Source organism: Eucalyptus grandis, chromosome 9 (genome assembly GCF_016545825.1).
Source record: "Eucalyptus grandis isolate ANBG69807.140 chromosome 9, ASM1654582v1, whole genome shotgun sequence".
NCBI lineage: Eukaryota > Viridiplantae > Streptophyta > Magnoliopsida > Myrtales > Myrtaceae > Eucalyptus > Eucalyptus grandis.
This window is the reverse complement of record NC_052620.1, coordinates 6,376,864-6,394,749: the sequence shown is the minus strand read 5'-3', so window position 1 is coordinate 6,394,749 and position 17,886 is coordinate 6,376,864. Positions and strand designations below refer to the sequence as shown.

Here is a 17,886-nt window from a genome sequence, read left to right as displayed (position 1 = left end):
AATCAAGAAACTCAACTCGGATCAGATTTCCTCATGGGCTCAATCCCGAGACGTGTCCAAACCGGTAGACCCTCCTCCCGATACAATAGCAATTCCTCCGATCTCGACCAATAGGCAAGTAAATGAATCGTCGACACAGAGATGTACTTCTAGGATAGGTGACCTCGTGAGACACAGGAGATGTACTTCTAGGATGGGTGACCTGTTGAGACACGCGAGGGGTGGCTCGGTCGGTCCGAGCACATAAGGGGTGGGGCCCACGGGCGATGGGGGGCGGGGATGAATATCCACGTACCCACTCAGCATCTTGGCAGGCAGCCAGGCAGCCATCCTTCCTCCTTAACTTTGCCTCTTTCCCCTCTCTTTCTCTTTCTGCCTTTTCCCCTCAAGTTTCCCCCATCCCTTCTCTCTCTCTTTCGGTCGACGCGGTTCAATTTCGATCGGGGAGAGAAACCCTCGCTTCTCCTTCCTTCCTTCCTTCCTTCCTCCCCTGCGATGGCGAAGAAGAGGAAGTCGGTGGCGTCGCGCCTGGACGAGGTGGACAGGAGCCTCTACACCTCCTTCTGCAGCGCCGCCAACTCCCTCTCCCAGCTCTACACCCAGGCCATGAGCCACCAGCGCCTCTCCTTCCAGGCCGGCGAGCGCCACGCCCTCGTAATTCCCTAATCCCCCTTTCCCCCACCCGATTCCCTTCCTCGATTCCGACGTGGGTTTCCCCGGATACCCGATTCGCCGCGGATTTCTGGGTGCTTCTTTTTTTTTTTTTTTGCCTTTTTCTTCCTGGGGTGTTCGGTGGGGGGATTTTTTTTTTTGGTTTTGGGTTTGATGGGATAATCCGATGGTACTGTTTAGGGTTGGGATAGGGAGAATTGGATTCGAAATCGTTTTGGTGTGGCCGGGCTTTTGCCAAAGCTGAGGTTTTTGGGGGCTTCCTCGATCGGTTACGTGTGATGTTGGTTGATTTGGGTGTGCCGTTGTCTGGGTTTGGGTGTTTCCTTTCTCTTGTGGTTAGTGCTGCGGAGGCTTAATGGTATGTCGATAGAATCTATGGGCTTGTGTGAGCTGGGAAGATTGCTGTTTGCGGTTGCATTTCCCGGTGAATTGTTTTGCTGGTGATGCTTGTGTGTTGGTAAACTTGATGGGCATGTTGTGAGGACGAACGCCTCTCATGGGATTAGACTATTTCGAAAAATGGTTCTGAGTTTATTGGAGTTTGGAGTCGTGTTGCTTGGTAATCTGTGTTGTTTCTTCCCCCCTTCTGATTGGTGCCCGGGTTCCTATGCTGGAGATATCTTCTCCATAGGGATGGCGCAGAAACTGATAGAAGGGGTAACTGAAAAGAATCATATGGGGAGATTACTGTTAGCTTCAACTTCAATTCGTTAACCTTTTTGAACAGGAAAGACTCTGTTGCTTGTGTATCGCCAAGTTGTCCCCAGTTGTAGACCTTCAGCCTTGAGCTTTTTTCATTTTTCAAGCCGTCCCAAGTCTTGTGTGCCCTTGAATCCTCTGTTAAATTATCAAGCTGTTGGCTTTCATTTGCATACTAATAAGTTCCTCCTCCTATTCATGCTTTTTGGCATGTGATCTACCATTTTCTCTTTTGCTTTCATTGTTTTCTGGGCCAGAAGATAGGGCATTCTCCATTTAGGCTAAAATTGTCACTGTGTGTAGAATCGTCACCTGGTCTTTCTGTAGTAACTTCATACCTTAATCCTAAAGTTCTCGGAAAAGGCAATTTCATTCTTATGGATCAGTGTTGTGTATGTAAGCATTCGGGTGAATCTGTTTGCCCATTTCTTTCTTCATCGTGACTTCTCCCTCAAGCTTTGGAATTATATCTTCAGCTTGTCTAAGGTTGTATGAGTCATGCCAAGACATGTCATTCAGTATTGAGCTATTGGAATGCTTTTGGTGAAGATTTAACCTCTAAGAATTCTTGGAGCACCGTGCCCCTTTTCTGATGTGGTGCATCTGGAAAGAATGTAACAAAAGACTGTTTGAGGGATTTAGATGTTCGGTTGCTTCTCCTTTGCGTTCTCTGATTCATCTTTGCCCTTTGGTCATTTTGCGCTGTTTCTGTATGGTTTTGTGATGTTTCACTTTTCGTTTGTTTTTCTTCTTCCTGTCCTTGTACATCTCTGGCAAGATCTTTTATATTAACAAAATCCTTCATTACCTATAAATGAAGAAAAGATTAGTTTTCTGTCCATGCATGGCTATGGAATACAATTTGACTTTCCATGTTGTGCGTATTCAATGGATGTACATTCATCAAGGTATTAACAATTGGAACCAAAGTGGCATCTTTTTGGTTTTATTCTGTTAGATAGAGGACCAGAGTTGCATTGCACAATAAAGTGCATGACAAATGAAATGCTAATTTTGTTTTTGAGCATTTAGAAAAAAATTTGCTCCTGTTGGTCTCCTGGAATCTCTCTAGCTAGCTCTCTGCTGCTTCCTTTTCCCTGGACTATAAGTTTTCTTGGGATTACATGACCTTGAAATTTAGATGATGTCCACATGGAGCATATTCACTAATGGATGTACATCTTCAGCTAGATTCTCAACTTGTATGGCTTTGGTACAAATTGCATATCTTTGCATATTATGCACGCTAAGTATTTCTATATAATATTTTCTAGTGATGGCGAGTTTTAAATAAGGTTTTTATGGTGAAGTCTGTGTCCATTTGTTATCTATATTCACTCACCCGCATGCCCAGTTGCCACCCCCTTGACATTAGGGATGCTCAGATGCCCGAACAATAGGTGATGTTTTTTTGGGGAAGCATTGATGGGATCGCATTTCCCAATTATCAGATTGTTGTTTGAGTAAAAATAAAAAGGCAAGACTGGTGCATAGCCCAACGTGGGGGTTGGTTTCTGTTGGTTTGAAGTTACAAACACCAAACGCTCAAATGCTACCAAACCAAAAGTTGGAAAGGAATGAAGTTATAAGTTTACTCATTCTCTTGTAACACTTAAGACGGTAGTCATCATAGGGTGGGAGTTGCTTCTCATTTCATCGCTGTTCTTTTCAGCGGCTTCCGATCTGTTATTTGTGCCTCTCCCTATGATATCTTGCCTGATGATATGGTCTATAATACCACGAGGTGGCTTGTGGATAGAGTTGCTACCATGCTAGGGGGTGATGAGAACTTATGTAGTTGATTGGGATACTAATGTTTTAGGTGGAATATGACCAGGAAATGCTATGGTTTTGTTTTAGCTGCTTGATCTTTTCTGATGCATTCTTATTTTGAAGAGTGTGAGCCAGTGATTAATTTACTTCTTACATTTTCCTCCTTATTTTTATGTAGGAAAAACTCTATCAATGGATTTTGAGACAACAAGAAGAAGGATCAAGAGTGTCCACAATCGATATTATTTCATACTTGCAGGTTTGCCTATATTCAGAATCCATCATAATTGTGTTTGGTTTCCTCACTGTGTGTGTTCGTAACTTACTTCTTGTATTGGTTAGTGGTTTTGCTTGTCTTTCTATACTTGTGTTTCTATAGTAGTGCAGGGATGATTAGTAGTGGCTTGTGAGAGGGGCTTTTTAATGGAGAGGTTCTGGAATTGTCTTTCTTCTAGGTTGGTTCTGGGGTTTTGTTATTGACTTTTTTATATAAAAGTCTGGAGTCTGGCTCATAGTTGTAGGTCACAGAAGGCGAAAAACGTGGTAGATGTTTCCCTGGTAGGTAAAAAGAATTACAAATAACCAAGGGTGTCCTGCTGCTGACCCTTGTATAAATTAAGTTGCTGAAGATTCTGCAAGGAGCTATGATGCTATGTGACGTGTATTATGAATCTATTGTATGGTGACGGGAGATGACTGCGCTAGAGGCCTTCCATAGTTACAATCTTCTAGCTGAAGAAGTAAGTCAAGGTTGATGTGAAAATAAGGTGATTTAAAAGCTGAGTCTAGATTCTTGTATGGAGCACACTGTATTTGAAAGCAGCATCCATCTCAGCTCCTATTCATCTGGTTTGGCATAAGTCTTTTAATGCTTTTGTGTGTTAACACCACCTTATACTCCCTTAGATTTACAATAAATGGTTTCAGGACACCTGTACATTAGGTAGAACTTTGAAGGTGTAAACTAGGTTAATCTCATTGTTATGTTTTTTGTTGGAGCAATCTTTAATGTGGAATGAGTGCTCTATTGGATGATTAGTAGCTTTGGGTAGAAAAAAAAATTGACTTTCATCAAAGACATTATTCTGGATTTTGTAATTGTAATTCAGTTAGTGGCACCTCTACCACCCGTGGCTGCAGCATGCATTGGTGATAGATGGAATTTCTTCTTCTGAGGTTTTTCTTGCCTTATCTTCTTTTGTACTTTGGCATGGTAGTGAATTCCACCAGATGATGTGACTGAGTTGCTATTTGTGCCATCTGAAGACAGATGATATCAGTTACCTTCTGGGATCTTTTATAAACTGCATTTGGATTTCGAACTGACTAGATCAAATGACCACTGTGGTGGAAACAGATTGGTGTTTCCTCCAGGACATTTTTTTTTTGGTAATAGTGATCAGTGAAAGATGGCTCATAGGTTATGGCAATGTTTGAAGTAATTCTAGTTTTACTAAAATTATTTGTTAGAGGATTCATATGAGTTCTTTCCTGGCCTTGTCCAGGAACAATATGGCATGCCGTTTGTTGACACAGCTGAATAAGTTTTTTCTTTTCCCTTTCTGTTTTGGAACTTGTGTAGAATGAGCTCGACTATGCAGCAGACGACACTCCAATGTCCCCCAGGCCGCCGCCTCAGCTCCAAAATTCTCAAGCGGCAGTGCATTTAGCTAACGTTGGCGCCCCCATTTCTTCTAACCCGTTTGGACCGGCAGCAATTCAGGGTGCTCGTTCTGGAAATTCTGATAACCAGGGGAAAAATCCTGTCTTTTCGAATGCACTTTCAAGCCCTGTGCGACGGAGCCTCCAGCACTATCAATCGATGCAAGCTGGTTATAATTCGAACACCACTTCATCAGGAAATGCTGCGCGACATAACGAAACTAACAACCCTCATCATCAGATCAGGGATAACAACCCGACAAGCTCCAATGATACTTCCATGGATATGCATGCGGAGAGTCCTGGTCAAGATTCCCATTACTGATTATGCATTTGGGGAATTCCGTGATACAAGGGAGTTGTGAAGCTTGTCTCTTTCTATGTTTGTGTTGGGTAGGTTTTCTTTTGCCTTTTTTTTTTCTCTTTCTTTTACTCATATGCTGATAATTGTCCATCTGTGGGAGAGATCTTATAAAGAATCCATCTTAATTTAAAACCCCGTCATGTCTAGTTTGCTTGTGCACATAGATGTCCATGTTCATAGGGTCAATAATATATCCCTAATGCTCACTTATATCCTTGGTTAGCGCAATGCATATTTCCTCTAAAGTCCGTGTAATGAAAGGTTGGAAAGATGTGGAGTAGCAGACTTTTCCTGATTGCCATTTATATTCACAATTGGATTGTTGGTTGCCTGTCCAGAATTGAATAAGCTAGTGTAGTTGAAATCTGTCAATTCGCTTGACTGTGATAATTTTGGATCAAGAGAACCATCATTTTGTATGCTGTGAATAGTCCTCCAAGTATTTATTTTAGTAGCAGTTGGACTTGCAGCGTTATTTTTTCCTTCGTGCGTGTTGGTGAATCGCAGCCTCTATTTTTTTCCCTTTTGTTAAGGGAAAACGATATGGAAGGTCCTTATAAATCCTACACTTTTAGTACTTATCCCGATATACAAAGTTTTGCCAAAGACTAGTTTTGTGGCTAATGGTCCTAGATGCATTGATGGTTGCCCATACTCTTAGCTTGAGGGGTAAATGGTAAGTTTGGGATCTGCTTTGGGAAGGGACTTTTGAGTGTCCAGAGCTCATCTGGCCAAATGTTGGGTATTTGGTTAAATTTTTGAAACCCACATTGAGGAAATGTTAGCCTTTGAAAGCTTGAAAAGCCCAAAGTAGGTCCTAGGTTACCTTGGGCTTTCAGCATTTTGGGAAGCCTCCAAAGTTACTGTTCATCTTCTTCTCCATTTGCGTGGCGTGGTTGTATGTGGCTGGTTGGTGATGGGCTGGAGAGAGGTTGGCGAGGTCGCGGCTACCTAGCGATGGTCATTGGCCAGTCACGTGACCTCGATGAGATGTGGTGATCGCCCATGAGTCGCATTGCGGCAACTCAACTTTGGGTCGAGCGACCCCCTTGAAGGGCTGCCTGAGGTTATGTGACCAAGTGGCCCTCGCGTGGTTGTGCGACTTGAAGCGCGACCTAGATCTATGTCGCTGGAGGAACCTTAGGCATGACCTAGATCTCACGACTTTCGGTGACCTAGATTTAGGTTGCGGTGAGGTCACGCGACCTTCATGAAGGGCCGCTGGGGGTCGCCTAACCCTAGGTGGCCCTTGTCGAGGGTTGCCGGAGGTCACTCGACCCCAAGCACCAAGCACTGAAGGTCGCACGAGGCCTCATGTTGTTAACGGTCAACTTTTTTATTTTTCTTTTAACCATTTTTTCTTTTTTTAATCATAAAAATATTTATAAATATAATCTCCACAAATACTATTTTATTCAAAAGTATTTCATAATGGACTTTCAAATTACAATTTAACAAAAATAATTTGCATTTTGAAAAATTTCTTTGACTTAAATTTTTTTGTATTTTCTTAAGGCTTTCTTCAAAAGTCTAACCAAATGCATACAAAGTATTTGTATTTGAATAGGGTCAACTGCTTATACAATGAAAATAAGAAGAGCATGCCGACGTGAGAGGGAGACAATGCGGTAGGTTGATGTTCAAATGAGTACTTTAGCAAGAAAATATCGTGTTTGTCGCATCTCGTGTCTTAACGTTTGTCGAGTTTGAAAGAACATTTGGCAATGGTTGACATCTGACGTTGACCTCGACCTCGAGGAGCTTGGTTAGGGCTGCTGCCGACCTCAATCGACCTAGATCACCGGTCGATCCGAGGTCGAGCCTGTACCCACTAAGCTGCTGCCCACATTAGGATGGTCCCATGGCCGCCATCAACACTAGCATGTTGCCATCGCCGCCGCCCGTCAATGCTACAAGGCCATTATCATCAGATTCATCGCATGTCGTGCCGAGTTCCACAGCCGTTATCCATCGTGTTGTTGTTGCCGTCCGTCGTGCCAAAGCTTTGGGCCTCTCTCTCTCTCTCTACCCTGGCCTCCGACAGAGGTCACCACCTCGAAGCATTACTTGGCCGCCACATAAGAATCGGCATGGCACTTAACCATCACATTTGCACTTTCGCTAGGTTTTGAAGTGGAATGGTCAATTGAATAAATGAATATATATATTTCAAAGGATCTAATTCAACAAAAAGGGCCTTGGGGCAGAGATTCAACGTGTCGAAAAAGTTTAGGGACCTCCCATATTTCATTAACAAATTATCGCCGCTTTTTTAATTCCACATAACAATGTTTATTGGATTGTAACTTCACATGTCTCGAACAAATGTGAATAAATAGTTGGATTAATTTGTACCTTTAAAAAGACCGAATAAAAGTTGATAAGTGACTTTAATAAGAGTAGTATATTTATGTAATTATTGATACTCTCTCTCTCTCTCTAAACCCTAGGTTAGGATTTCCTTTCTTTTCTCTTAAAGCCGTTGCCTCTCTCCAGTGCCATCCTGAGGGAGAGAGAGGGACTCCTTCCTCCCCGCCTCCCTCTTTTTTGAAGCATATCGTCTTTCTTTTTTCTTCCAATTTGTTCTAGGAGTTTGTGTGTGAATGAATTTCTGCAGTTGATATTAAGTGAATGTGAAGACCGGTTCAGCCATTCGTCCAATCGACAACTACTAAGGAGGATGTTTGTAATGTGACTTCACAACCTCTCTAAGGTTAAGCCACTCTCCTCTCCCAATTTACATTTAGGTCAAGTTTTGGGGGTCTTACTCTCTTGAACTAAATCTAAATATAGATCCAGGAACTCCTCCTAGGTACTTGATTTGTATCTTTTCAACATTTTGATGCTTGTGTCCCTGCACAATGATGGTGATGAGAATGTTCGACATAGACACAATGGAGTGGGAGATTTTAACATGTGCTCATCATTAAATGTGATCAACTGTTGGTGGTTTACAATGTCAAACTTATTTTTAAGATATGAGAGGGTATTTCTAGGTACAAAGTGTACTTTTTTGCTTTTTGGCTTTTGATTCATTTTATAATTATTTGGGAGTTGTTAGGCTTGAAAGCCTTGTATGTATCTCTCGAGTATTATTATGATATATGAATAGTATATTTCTTTCGACTAGAAAGAAAAAATGCTCCCCAAATAATTGTTGGTAAATGAATGGAATGCAGTTGCTAATTTTGAAAAGAGTTGGTAATTTTGTATAAGAGTAATAATTTTAGTATGTTTGTAAGCTCGCCACGTAGAAGTTGATAAATCATTGAAATGTTTGGCACTTTTGAAATAAATCAGATAAATATTATTATCTAAAAATAGCGATAATAATTCCAGATAGAAGTTATAAACTTTTTTCCAAGTTGGTAAGATGCCATAATCATTAACATATTATTTGAAAATTGGTAGTTTTAAAAGAATGGGATAAACGCTCACAGCTAACTCAAATATTAGTCGATACTTTTTATGAGTTGATTAATAAAACTTTGTTAACAAATATGCGTAAATTATGGGAGTGGTTGAAATTTTTTAGAATAGTTGGTAATTTCATATAGGAGTTAGTATCTTTAACTTGTTGGTGACTTTATAAATAAATGTAGGTGAACTATAAGACCGGTCGGTAATTTTCAAAATTATCTAATAGACCAAGCGTTAAACCGTTGATCCAAATAGCAGCGGGAAATTTCCCTCAAGAATTAGGAATCTAAATAGTCGGCAAGCTACGCAAATAAAAAGGGTATATTTTCAGAACAATTGGTACTTTGGAAACTTTCAAGTATTAGTTGTAACAAATAAATAGTGCTAAAGCATTGTAAAGTACTAGAATGGTTCGTAATTTCAAAGGGAAAAGTGTTAGAAAAGTCTTAAACCTATTACATTAGTGCTAATTTTATCATAAACTTTTTAATGGTACCAATCTAGTTCTAAACCTCTTGACTGGTACCAATTCAGTCTTTTTGATTAATTTTAACTAGATATTACTAACATGGACGTCGGGTGGCTTACGTGGCACCACTAGTACTGACATGAATAATTTTTAATAATATTTTAATATTTTTTTTTTCATTTTTTTCTCTCCTTTCTTCTTCCTTTTTTTGGTGACTGGCCACCGATCACAAGCGATGGCTTGCCACCCGTCGTGGCAGGGTGGGCTGGCCTTGCCGGGGCATGGCGAGGGTCGGCCTTGCCAGATTTGGTGATGTGAACCCTCGCCTAGCCCAGATCTAGTGAGGCCAACCCTTGTTGGGGCTCGGCTTCACCATGGCTTGCTAGCCATTGTCTATGGCTAGTGGCTGATCACTAGCAAAAGAAAGAAAAAAATCAAAACAAAATAAAACATTTGAAAAATTTTAAAAATGTATACGTTAATGTCAGTTGTGCCACACGAGTCGGCCGGTGTCCACATCAATAATACTTGGTCAAAATTAGCTTAAAGGACTGAAATGACACTAGGTCGAAAGTTTTAAGATTAAATTGGTACTATTAAAAGATTTATGACTAAATCAACACAAATGTAATAAGTTTATGACCATTTTGAATCTTTTCCCTAATTTCAAGTGATCAAATAAAGATGGGTAAAGGGACTCGAATAGGAGCTGGTATTTTCCAATAAGAATTAGTAAATCTAGCACGTCATTTGTTGATAATTTATTGGAACCGTTGGTAATGTTGAAACAATGAAATAAATATACATAACTCACTCAAATAAGTTTTTTTTTTTTGGGTCGAAAATTAAAACTTGGTGTTTTGACAAAAAAAGGAAGAAGAAGAAGATGCTAATATATGTTAGTAACTTAAGCTGTGAAAATTTGGTTAATCACACAAACCAATGCTAATTATATCTTATAAGAGTAATAAATTTCACGAAGAGATATTGATCAATTATTTGAACAATTGGTAGCTTCAAAATAATTAGATAAACGTTGGCAAGTAAATCTAAATAAGAGATGATAATTTTCTAATAGAAATTTAGTAACTTCAACAGATTTGTAAGGTGCGTAAATAGATATTGGTAAATTATTCAAATAATTGGTAATTTAAAACAATCTAGTAACAATTGTATTTTGATAAAATTGTTGGTAACGTACTAATGTAATCGACCAAACAAGTTGCTAGTCAAAATTTTGTTGCAACGGATTTTGATAGTTCTGACGCTTTTCGCGTTTTACCAGCATAGGAATGGTGTTCTAATTTTTTTTTCCTACAAATGACAGAATCGTATAACGCTAGGGATGACATGGCAAATGATGGCATGTCATCGTCTAAATTGGAAATAAAAAAGGTCAAACTCTAAACGCACAAAAGTAACAATCATAGAGGAAGAGAAGGGCAAGAAATTAGGAGAAATTTGTTGCTTTTAAAAAAGAAAAAAAAGAAAAATGGAATCAGACCATTTCCTCCAAGTGCGGAGAGACATAAGTTTATAATTTAATGGATCCATCCAATCCATGTATAGAGTAAAGTTTATAATCTAATCTCATTTTTCTTGGCCAAATTAAAAAGAAAAAAGAAAAAGGAGTCTGATTTCCCTTCCGGTTCATTTATTTTTAGACTGAAGATCCTGCTCCTTTTCATGTATTTTTTTTTATATGGTATATATGTCATTTAGTTATGTCTATTGGCATTCATAGTTGGAAGTCATGTTACATAATTTTCCAAATACATATTCTCACTTTTTTTGATATTTTCTTGCATTATTTTGTGCATGAAAACTCTAAAATAAAGAATCAAAAGCATTTAGGAAAATTATACTTCCAATCCACGCAAAATGAAATTTTACAATATACCATATGATGCAATATAATATTTTCGTAGAAATACGGAGACCAAAAGAAAACTCTCTCCTAGTTTTTCCAGCTCGATATGGGTTACATATCCCCGTCTCAAGATTGAGGATGTTTTCGAAAAATCTCAAGGTTTAAAATTAGCTCCCCAAAAAAAAAATATCAAACATAGAGATTTTTTGGAAAAAGACTCGGAAGTCCAATCTTATGACGAGACCATGAACTTCTAAACAATTTAGCCGATACAAGTTGTTTGTGTATTTTTTTTTTCAAAAAACAAGTCTTATCAACGAAACGTATTCAAATCATCTATGTGATACTTGAGAGTTTCATTGAATGATAGCCTCAATTAACGATTTTCAATTTAAACTTATGATCCGATTACACATTTTATAATAATTCTAGATCTGATCTTACTCCGTACAATATACACGACTTTAGTAAAGTATTTCATAAAGACTTTTATTTTTTCAAATCTTACGGACTTCCATTCAATTAGAACGCCTCGAATTTTCGAAGTAGGTAAATTCCGAAATCATCTTTTCAAATAATTGAGAAACAGCTCTTCCTTTTTCTTAAAAAAACTTGGAAACCAGACCGGTCCAAGAAGCCTTAATGAGCCGAGCCCGGTCCGACCGGCCCGGTCCAGGACGGGGGATTCCCAGTATTTAAAGGCGGCCAACGTTTTCCCCTCCCATTCGAACATTCATTCCTTCCCGCCACTCCATCTTCCCCTCTTCTCTCTCTCTCTCTCTCTCTCTCTCTCTCTCTCTATCTAGCTAGCGCGCTCGGATCGAACGTCAGGTACGCCACAATCCGTCCGCCTCTTCTCTGTTCCTCGCTCCGATCGATTCGTGTTTTCGGCGATTGGAGCCGCCGCGACTCGATCGATACCGGTCGAATTGGCGCCGGCGCTTCTTCCGTGTTAGAGTGCTGTGTGTCCCTGGTTTTTTTGTCCCTTTTATGTGCTGATTGAACGATTTGTTCTCGGTTTTAGTAATTTACAGTTGGATTCTATTAGCTGAATTGCGATCGATCCGTGTTTACCGGGGTTCCCTGCTCGGTCGATGCTGTCGGAGTGAACGGAGGATTGATGCGTTAGGCATGTTCTCGGTTTTATTGAGAATTGGTATCTTGAGCATGACGCTTGCGAGGGAGTACGCGGAATGGAGAATTTTCGTTGTTCCTTGCTTGATAGTTTGCTGGCTTATGGTAAATCAGATTGCTAGGGTTTCTATAGTCCAGGCAAACCCGTTTAGAATTTGGCTAGAGAGACCGAGATGGCTGTTGGTTTTGGATTCTGTGAGTGTGTAAAGGCCTGCTTGGTCAAATTTAACTGGAAACGGAGTACTTAAAGAGAAATTCTGAAGCTTGGGTAAGCGAGATCAATTATTCTTATGTTGTTCATCTGGAGGATGGTTCTTAGATCTGGGTGGTGCTTAAGGCCCTAAAGCTTCGTTTTTTTTTTTTTTCGTGGGTCAGATAGCTTAGTTGAGTTGTCATTTAAATATTGCTCTTCTGGTGAATTATCCCACAGAGATGTTCTTTTTACACGGTAACTTAACGAAATGTCTCTTAAATTATGGTCCAATTCGAACTTCATGCATCTTAATTTTATTGGTGAAGGATGAGGAAAGAGTGGGTTTCCTAATCCTGTAGGTTCCCTGGTGCAGCAGGTTTTCCATTCTTATGCCTTTTCCTGTGATGTAGGTTTCCTACTTAGGACTAGAATTGATTCATATATATGAAGTCTTATGACTGTTTTGCATGTGTTAGCCATCAGATTTCTCAGAAAGACTGGAACCAAACAGTGAGATTTGGCATTTTCGACACCGGGGTTGAGTGAGATAGTGTTTGAGACTTGAGTGTACTGTTGTATTTCCTAGTGAAATTGCACTGTCACTTTCCATGGGGAATGGATGTAGGTTAATTGGTCGAACCATGTAAATGGCATCTGCATGTTTATTTGGGGTTCGTGTTTTGATTGCCTCTGTTGTTTTCTGCAACAAAGTCACTAGATTTTCTTGACAGTAATGATGACTCTGTCTAAATTTAGTAGAATCAAACATTATTTTACTTTACTATTCGTAGAAGCTTTACGTTGGTCCCCGGTGCCCACCTTCACAACCCAATCCATGAAGCTTACTCTCTTGAGTCAGTCCCATATAGTGGTTGTTCTATCTGTTTCTGTTTCTTTCTTTAGTTGGAAAAGGTAAAAAGTTTTTGATTAATTACAGTAAATATGTTCCTGTTTTTTGATGATTCTTCCTAGGTTACTTGGGAATAAATAATGAACAGTTTATGGGCTATTTGAGCTCCATGTTTTTCATGTGTTAATGCTTGCTTTTGTTCTACCTCTGAGGGTGCGCCTGGTGTTGCTATCAATTTGCCAAAATAGATATAAGTATGGGTAATCCAGATGTGCATCGGTATCCATGTTTCTTCTAATGAAGTATCATTATGTATTGCGAAGATGGTGGGGGAAAAATGAAAGCAGCAGTCTGGGACTTATATTCGTGCATAATGTTTGTATTCTTTATGATGATTTTCCTGATTTCTATGTACCTTGGTTTGAAGTTTTATTTTTTCTTCGTGAATGGAAGTGTCAGGTAATACTATGAAAGTATAAGTGGAGCTGCAATGAGACCTGCAAAACACAGAAAGGTGAAGGCTGCTCCTAGTGGCATTGCGAAAAAAGTTTATAAGGGGAGAGATAAATCTGTAAAGAGAACTGAAGAGCCGCATCACGTTTTAAAAGGTATGAGCGAGATGTCTCCCCAGCTCTGCTGCATTAGGGGTGACCTTTCATTGACTTAACCCAAAAGCTAGTCTTTTATTAAGTTTTCACTCTACTTTGGAGAAGCTAGAATAATGAAGTTCAGTCTCCACGTGTATGTCTTGGGTCCATGCTTTTGTGCTAACCTTTTTACTTTTAGGAGAAGTCTAAAATACTAGAACTCTTTGTTAGCTTGCGATGATACAGATGCTCTACCTTCCAATAAAACCAAGATTTTCGCTTTTTTTTTTTTTTTTAATTTTTCCAGAACAAGGTACCTATCTCTTGGAAACAGAAAAAGAGTTGCCTGCAGTTAAGCATTCTCCAGTGCAAAGAGTTGATCCTTCGACAAAGATCAAGTTGCAGCTTTTCCCCGTTGATGAAGTCACTTGCTTAGGATTGCAAAAGGTGACATAATCATCCTTGAATGCCAAGAAACATAACTTGATGTATATGCAGCAAAGTCTGATCTTTATCTTTCGCACTTGTAGGATGGACACCATCCATATCTAGAGCTCACTTTAAAAGCTCGGAAAAGGATTTCCTCTGTTCTGAAGCACCTGCAAACTAAGTGGGGAAGTTCGACCTTTGCAACTGGAGAACCTGTCCTTTATCCATATAGCAAACAGGAGGCAAAAAGTTGTCCTGACAGATGGACTTTGGATGATAAAGATGTACGTGCAGGTGATGTCCATGCAGCTATTGGTAGCCCTGCCTTGTTCCGCCTAAGGTCTGATGCTCACTTAGCATTTTCATGTTAAGTTTTATATGTGGCATGAAGTCATTCTGACTTATTTCTTGTCAAGGTATGGCTGGCTCTCCAATGCGGGAAGTAAAAGCCTCGGTAAATCTTCTGAGTTGGCCTCGGCAGAGTCCCTGAGCCCTGCGTCATTTCTCATCAATTCTTCTCACCAACATGAAGGCATGCAGAAAGGTTGTGAGAGTAACATCAATAATAAGTGTGAAGAGGCGAGAAAGTTTGAGCAGGCGGATGGTGAAGCAACCGAAACAGTTGTTGGTGTGAAGTACCATGAAATCATGGTGGACAACATAGTGGATCATCCAGAAGATCGGATGGTATATCTACTGTCACTTTTTGTCTTTCCAATAGATTTGGTTTTATAAGGTTCTTAATGATTGGTTGGTATTTGGAGTCTGGACCCTACTTTGGGTGCTTCATATGCATTCACACTTGCTTCCATGAAGCAAAGCAAGAATGTTTAAAATAGGGTAGAAGAAAATAGGAAGTTATATACTAGGTGGTTGAAAATTTCTTCACATGGGCAATATATTGAAATGTCTTGTTTTCTATTGCCCTCAGCATCTATACTTCTTGTGGAAAACTTAGGTGGTAGCAAGATTCATTTTTCTATGCTGGTGTGGTTGTGACAGTATCAAAATGTACTTTTGACATTTTTTCCATTGTTGTAGATTCCAAATGTGTAGACTTAATTATGTCTACTCTTACTGGGATTTGGTTCAGATAGTTTTCCTTCTAGCATAGATTTGGCTTCTAAAGGTTTCCTTCTTGATTTTGGCATCTTAGCCTCATTTGTTTAGGTTCAGGGTATAAGAATTTTGGCTTTGCCATTGTAGGTCCATAACCTGGAACATTTGGTTTCAATATGATATCGTCCAAATGATTACCTGGATTTTCTCCTGTACAATTGCTTTTATTATGAAGATATTTTTTTTTCAAGTATCATTGTTAACGTGTTCCGTGCGAATGTTTTTGTCTTCTAACTATTTTCATCCTTTGAAATATAATACTTTTCAGTGTAATGAAGGGGGTCTCGGGCCATCATCAGAAATATGGACAGATAGTCTCACAAACATTAGCATTGGGGGTCTGCTTTCTGACGCATCCTTGCAGGGCATGTTCAGCAGTTTTTTGTCAAAGACAAATGGGTGTGTTCAAACCTCTCATCCATCCCAATGTACCTCTGATTCATTTGATGCATTAATTACTACACATGTTAAAAATTCTCAAAGTAACAAGCAGTCATCAAATGAGCCGTGTTCATCCATTTTGGATGCTGAAGATACATGCATGGCATTTCCTTTTAAGAAGTCCTCTATGAGCAAAGATTTATCGACTTCAAATGGAAGTAGCAATGCTGGGCTCTCCTGCCCTGAAATTGGAGCCAGGCTCAAAGCAGCTGAGGTTTGTCAACTTCTTATGCTCATTTTCTTGTCACATTATGTCCATGATCTTCTATGGGATTATATTTCAACTGAAAAAGCCATCAGGATCACGACATAAAAGACATTTAATACCCATTATTTTTTTAATTTACTCTTTGAGAAGTTCTTTGTGAATATTTGACCTCTAGATGTTCAGTTAGATTGCTTGACTTCCTAGCTCACAGATCACTTTCTAGATATCAACAAATAGTAGAGAAATGAAGGGGGATAAAAACGAACATGGGGAATCCTGTAGATAGTCTTCCTAGCCATCCATCGATTGCCGGGCGCTGATTCTATAGTTACATTTATTTATTTTTGTGTGATAATAAGAGGCCGATTAGCTTAACCTATGCTAAGCAATTGTTGCATTATCGGTGCATTCTGTGAAAAGGATGTTTGGAGCAGTGTTAATGTTGAATGAGATACTAGTTGCCACTTCTAAACCAGCGTTATGTTGAATGAGCTAGTGTCCTTGTGGTCCTCCCCTAATCATCTGTGCAAAGGGCTTTATAGTTGGAAAACTTGGGGATCATACTCTTCATTGTGTGTGCAAAACACCAGGGACAGATAAAGTCCAGATCCTATCCTGATAGGATAGTCTTATGCTTACAGCGTTTCTGGTTTTTGTCATGTATTGAGCTCTCTTGTCTTTAGAGTCCAAATATTCATAATAAAGGCTTTGCTAAAAGAAGGATTTTGCTCTGCTTAGGAAATGCATGTCGTCAAGGCCTTGGGTTGGCCAAGAAAAACAGACTAGCTTGTGGTTGGCTTGATGTACTTGACATGTTTATAGCATGACTCACTTTTTCTATGCTTTGTAGGATGACATGCAGACCGAGATTGAACCTAATACTTTTGATGCTAGTGCTTTGCAAGAATCTGAAACTTCCCTCCAACTTTGTTCACGAGTTTATAACGATGAAAGCAGCCTTGGTCTAGCAGGAATCAAATGGGTATGTGATAGCTTGCATTGTAGCTTATAGGGCTAAAGTCTAAAACTGGAACAACTGCTAATCTGCTAGATGCTATCGTTTGCTGCAGACTGACACTCTGGGACCATTTGATCTGGGACTGCCCTCAGGAAAGGTTATTAATGGGGATGGTATTAGCATTAATGGATTTGTTCGATAATATGCTGATGCATCATGCTTTGAGAAGTACAAGATTCAACGCAGGGATTGTACAGGCAGGCCCTCCTTGGAATCCGTGTGAGACAGACAACTGGATATTTGCTGTTTATATTTCACTAGTTTACTCACAACGATCTCTATTAGAAACAAACTCTGCTGACTTCATTCTCTTGCTCTGCAAAAGCCAGCGTTTCTTTCACCTGGCATTCTAATTCCTAGAAAGGATGTAGAATTTACTTAGTCAATTACTTGTCCAATACTCCAAATGTAGTGGAAACTATGCAAATAAACTTTTCATGCTTTTAATGTCGTCTTGTAGAACAATTATTACCATTAAATGATGTTCCGTTGGTCTCATGATTGCTCCGATCTTATGTGTTTGTTACTGCTATGCGTTTGAGATATTTGTCTCCTATTTCTTGCCACCTTTTCTCACTTCTGACTAGTTCTACCTGTTTCGTCAAATATTTGTGGGGGATATTGATTTGTCTTCTGATATCACAGAGTTCATCTTGTTTCATTGGGAGTTCGGATAATGGAAATGAAATCTTGTAATTATGGGGATCTATTTGCAGCTACGACAATTGGAGTTCAAATTCGGCTTAGTATGCTTGAGCTTTGAAGTTGCTTTGGATGTGGATAAATGGTTAATAGATCTGTCCCAATGTAAAATATAAAGTCTATGAGGCCTTCGTATCGTGTTGGACACTTCTTCACTTTCAGATACTTTCGTGTTGTGTCGGACACGTGTCGAAGTGTTCGACACTCTTCAACACTCTCGGACACTCTCCAACACATATCGGAAAATCTGATACCTAGTCAACTTTTCCGACACTT

General features: G+C 39.5%; 2 protein-coding genes across 3 annotated transcripts; both read left to right on the top strand.

Annotated features, from left to right (window-relative positions):
- The first annotated feature begins 317 nt into the window (after positions 1–317).
- LOC104418182 lies at positions 318–5,471 on the top strand. Its single transcript, XM_010029444.3, has 3 exons — positions 318–654; positions 3,323–3,403; positions 4,727–5,471. Exons 1-3 carry the CDS (start codon positions 496–498, stop codon positions 5,129–5,131), a joined length of 645 nt encoding a protein of 214 aa, XP_010027746.1. The 5' UTR covers positions 318–495; the 3' UTR covers positions 5,132–5,471.
- A 6,193-nt stretch (positions 5,472–11,664) lies between these two features.
- On the top strand, positions 11,665–17,406 carry LOC104418181 (TSL-kinase interacting protein 1). 2 transcript variants are annotated; one of them, XM_010029442.3, is made up of 8 exons: positions 11,665–11,760; positions 13,560–13,714; positions 14,001–14,140; positions 14,224–14,462; positions 14,539–14,809; positions 15,510–15,896; positions 16,741–16,872; positions 16,961–17,406. In XM_010029442.3, the coding sequence occupies exons 2-8, from the start codon at positions 13,597–13,599 to the stop codon at positions 17,048–17,050; spliced, it is 1,377 nt and encodes a 458-aa protein (XP_010027744.1). In that variant the 5' UTR covers positions 11,665–11,760; positions 13,560–13,596; the 3' UTR covers positions 17,051–17,406. The 2 variants fall into 2 exon arrangements, with proteins under 2 accessions (XP_010027744.1, XP_010027745.1); XM_010029443.3 differs by having other exon boundaries at positions 11,675–11,760; positions 13,566–13,714.
- Positions 17,407–17,886: the final 480 nt, after the last annotated feature.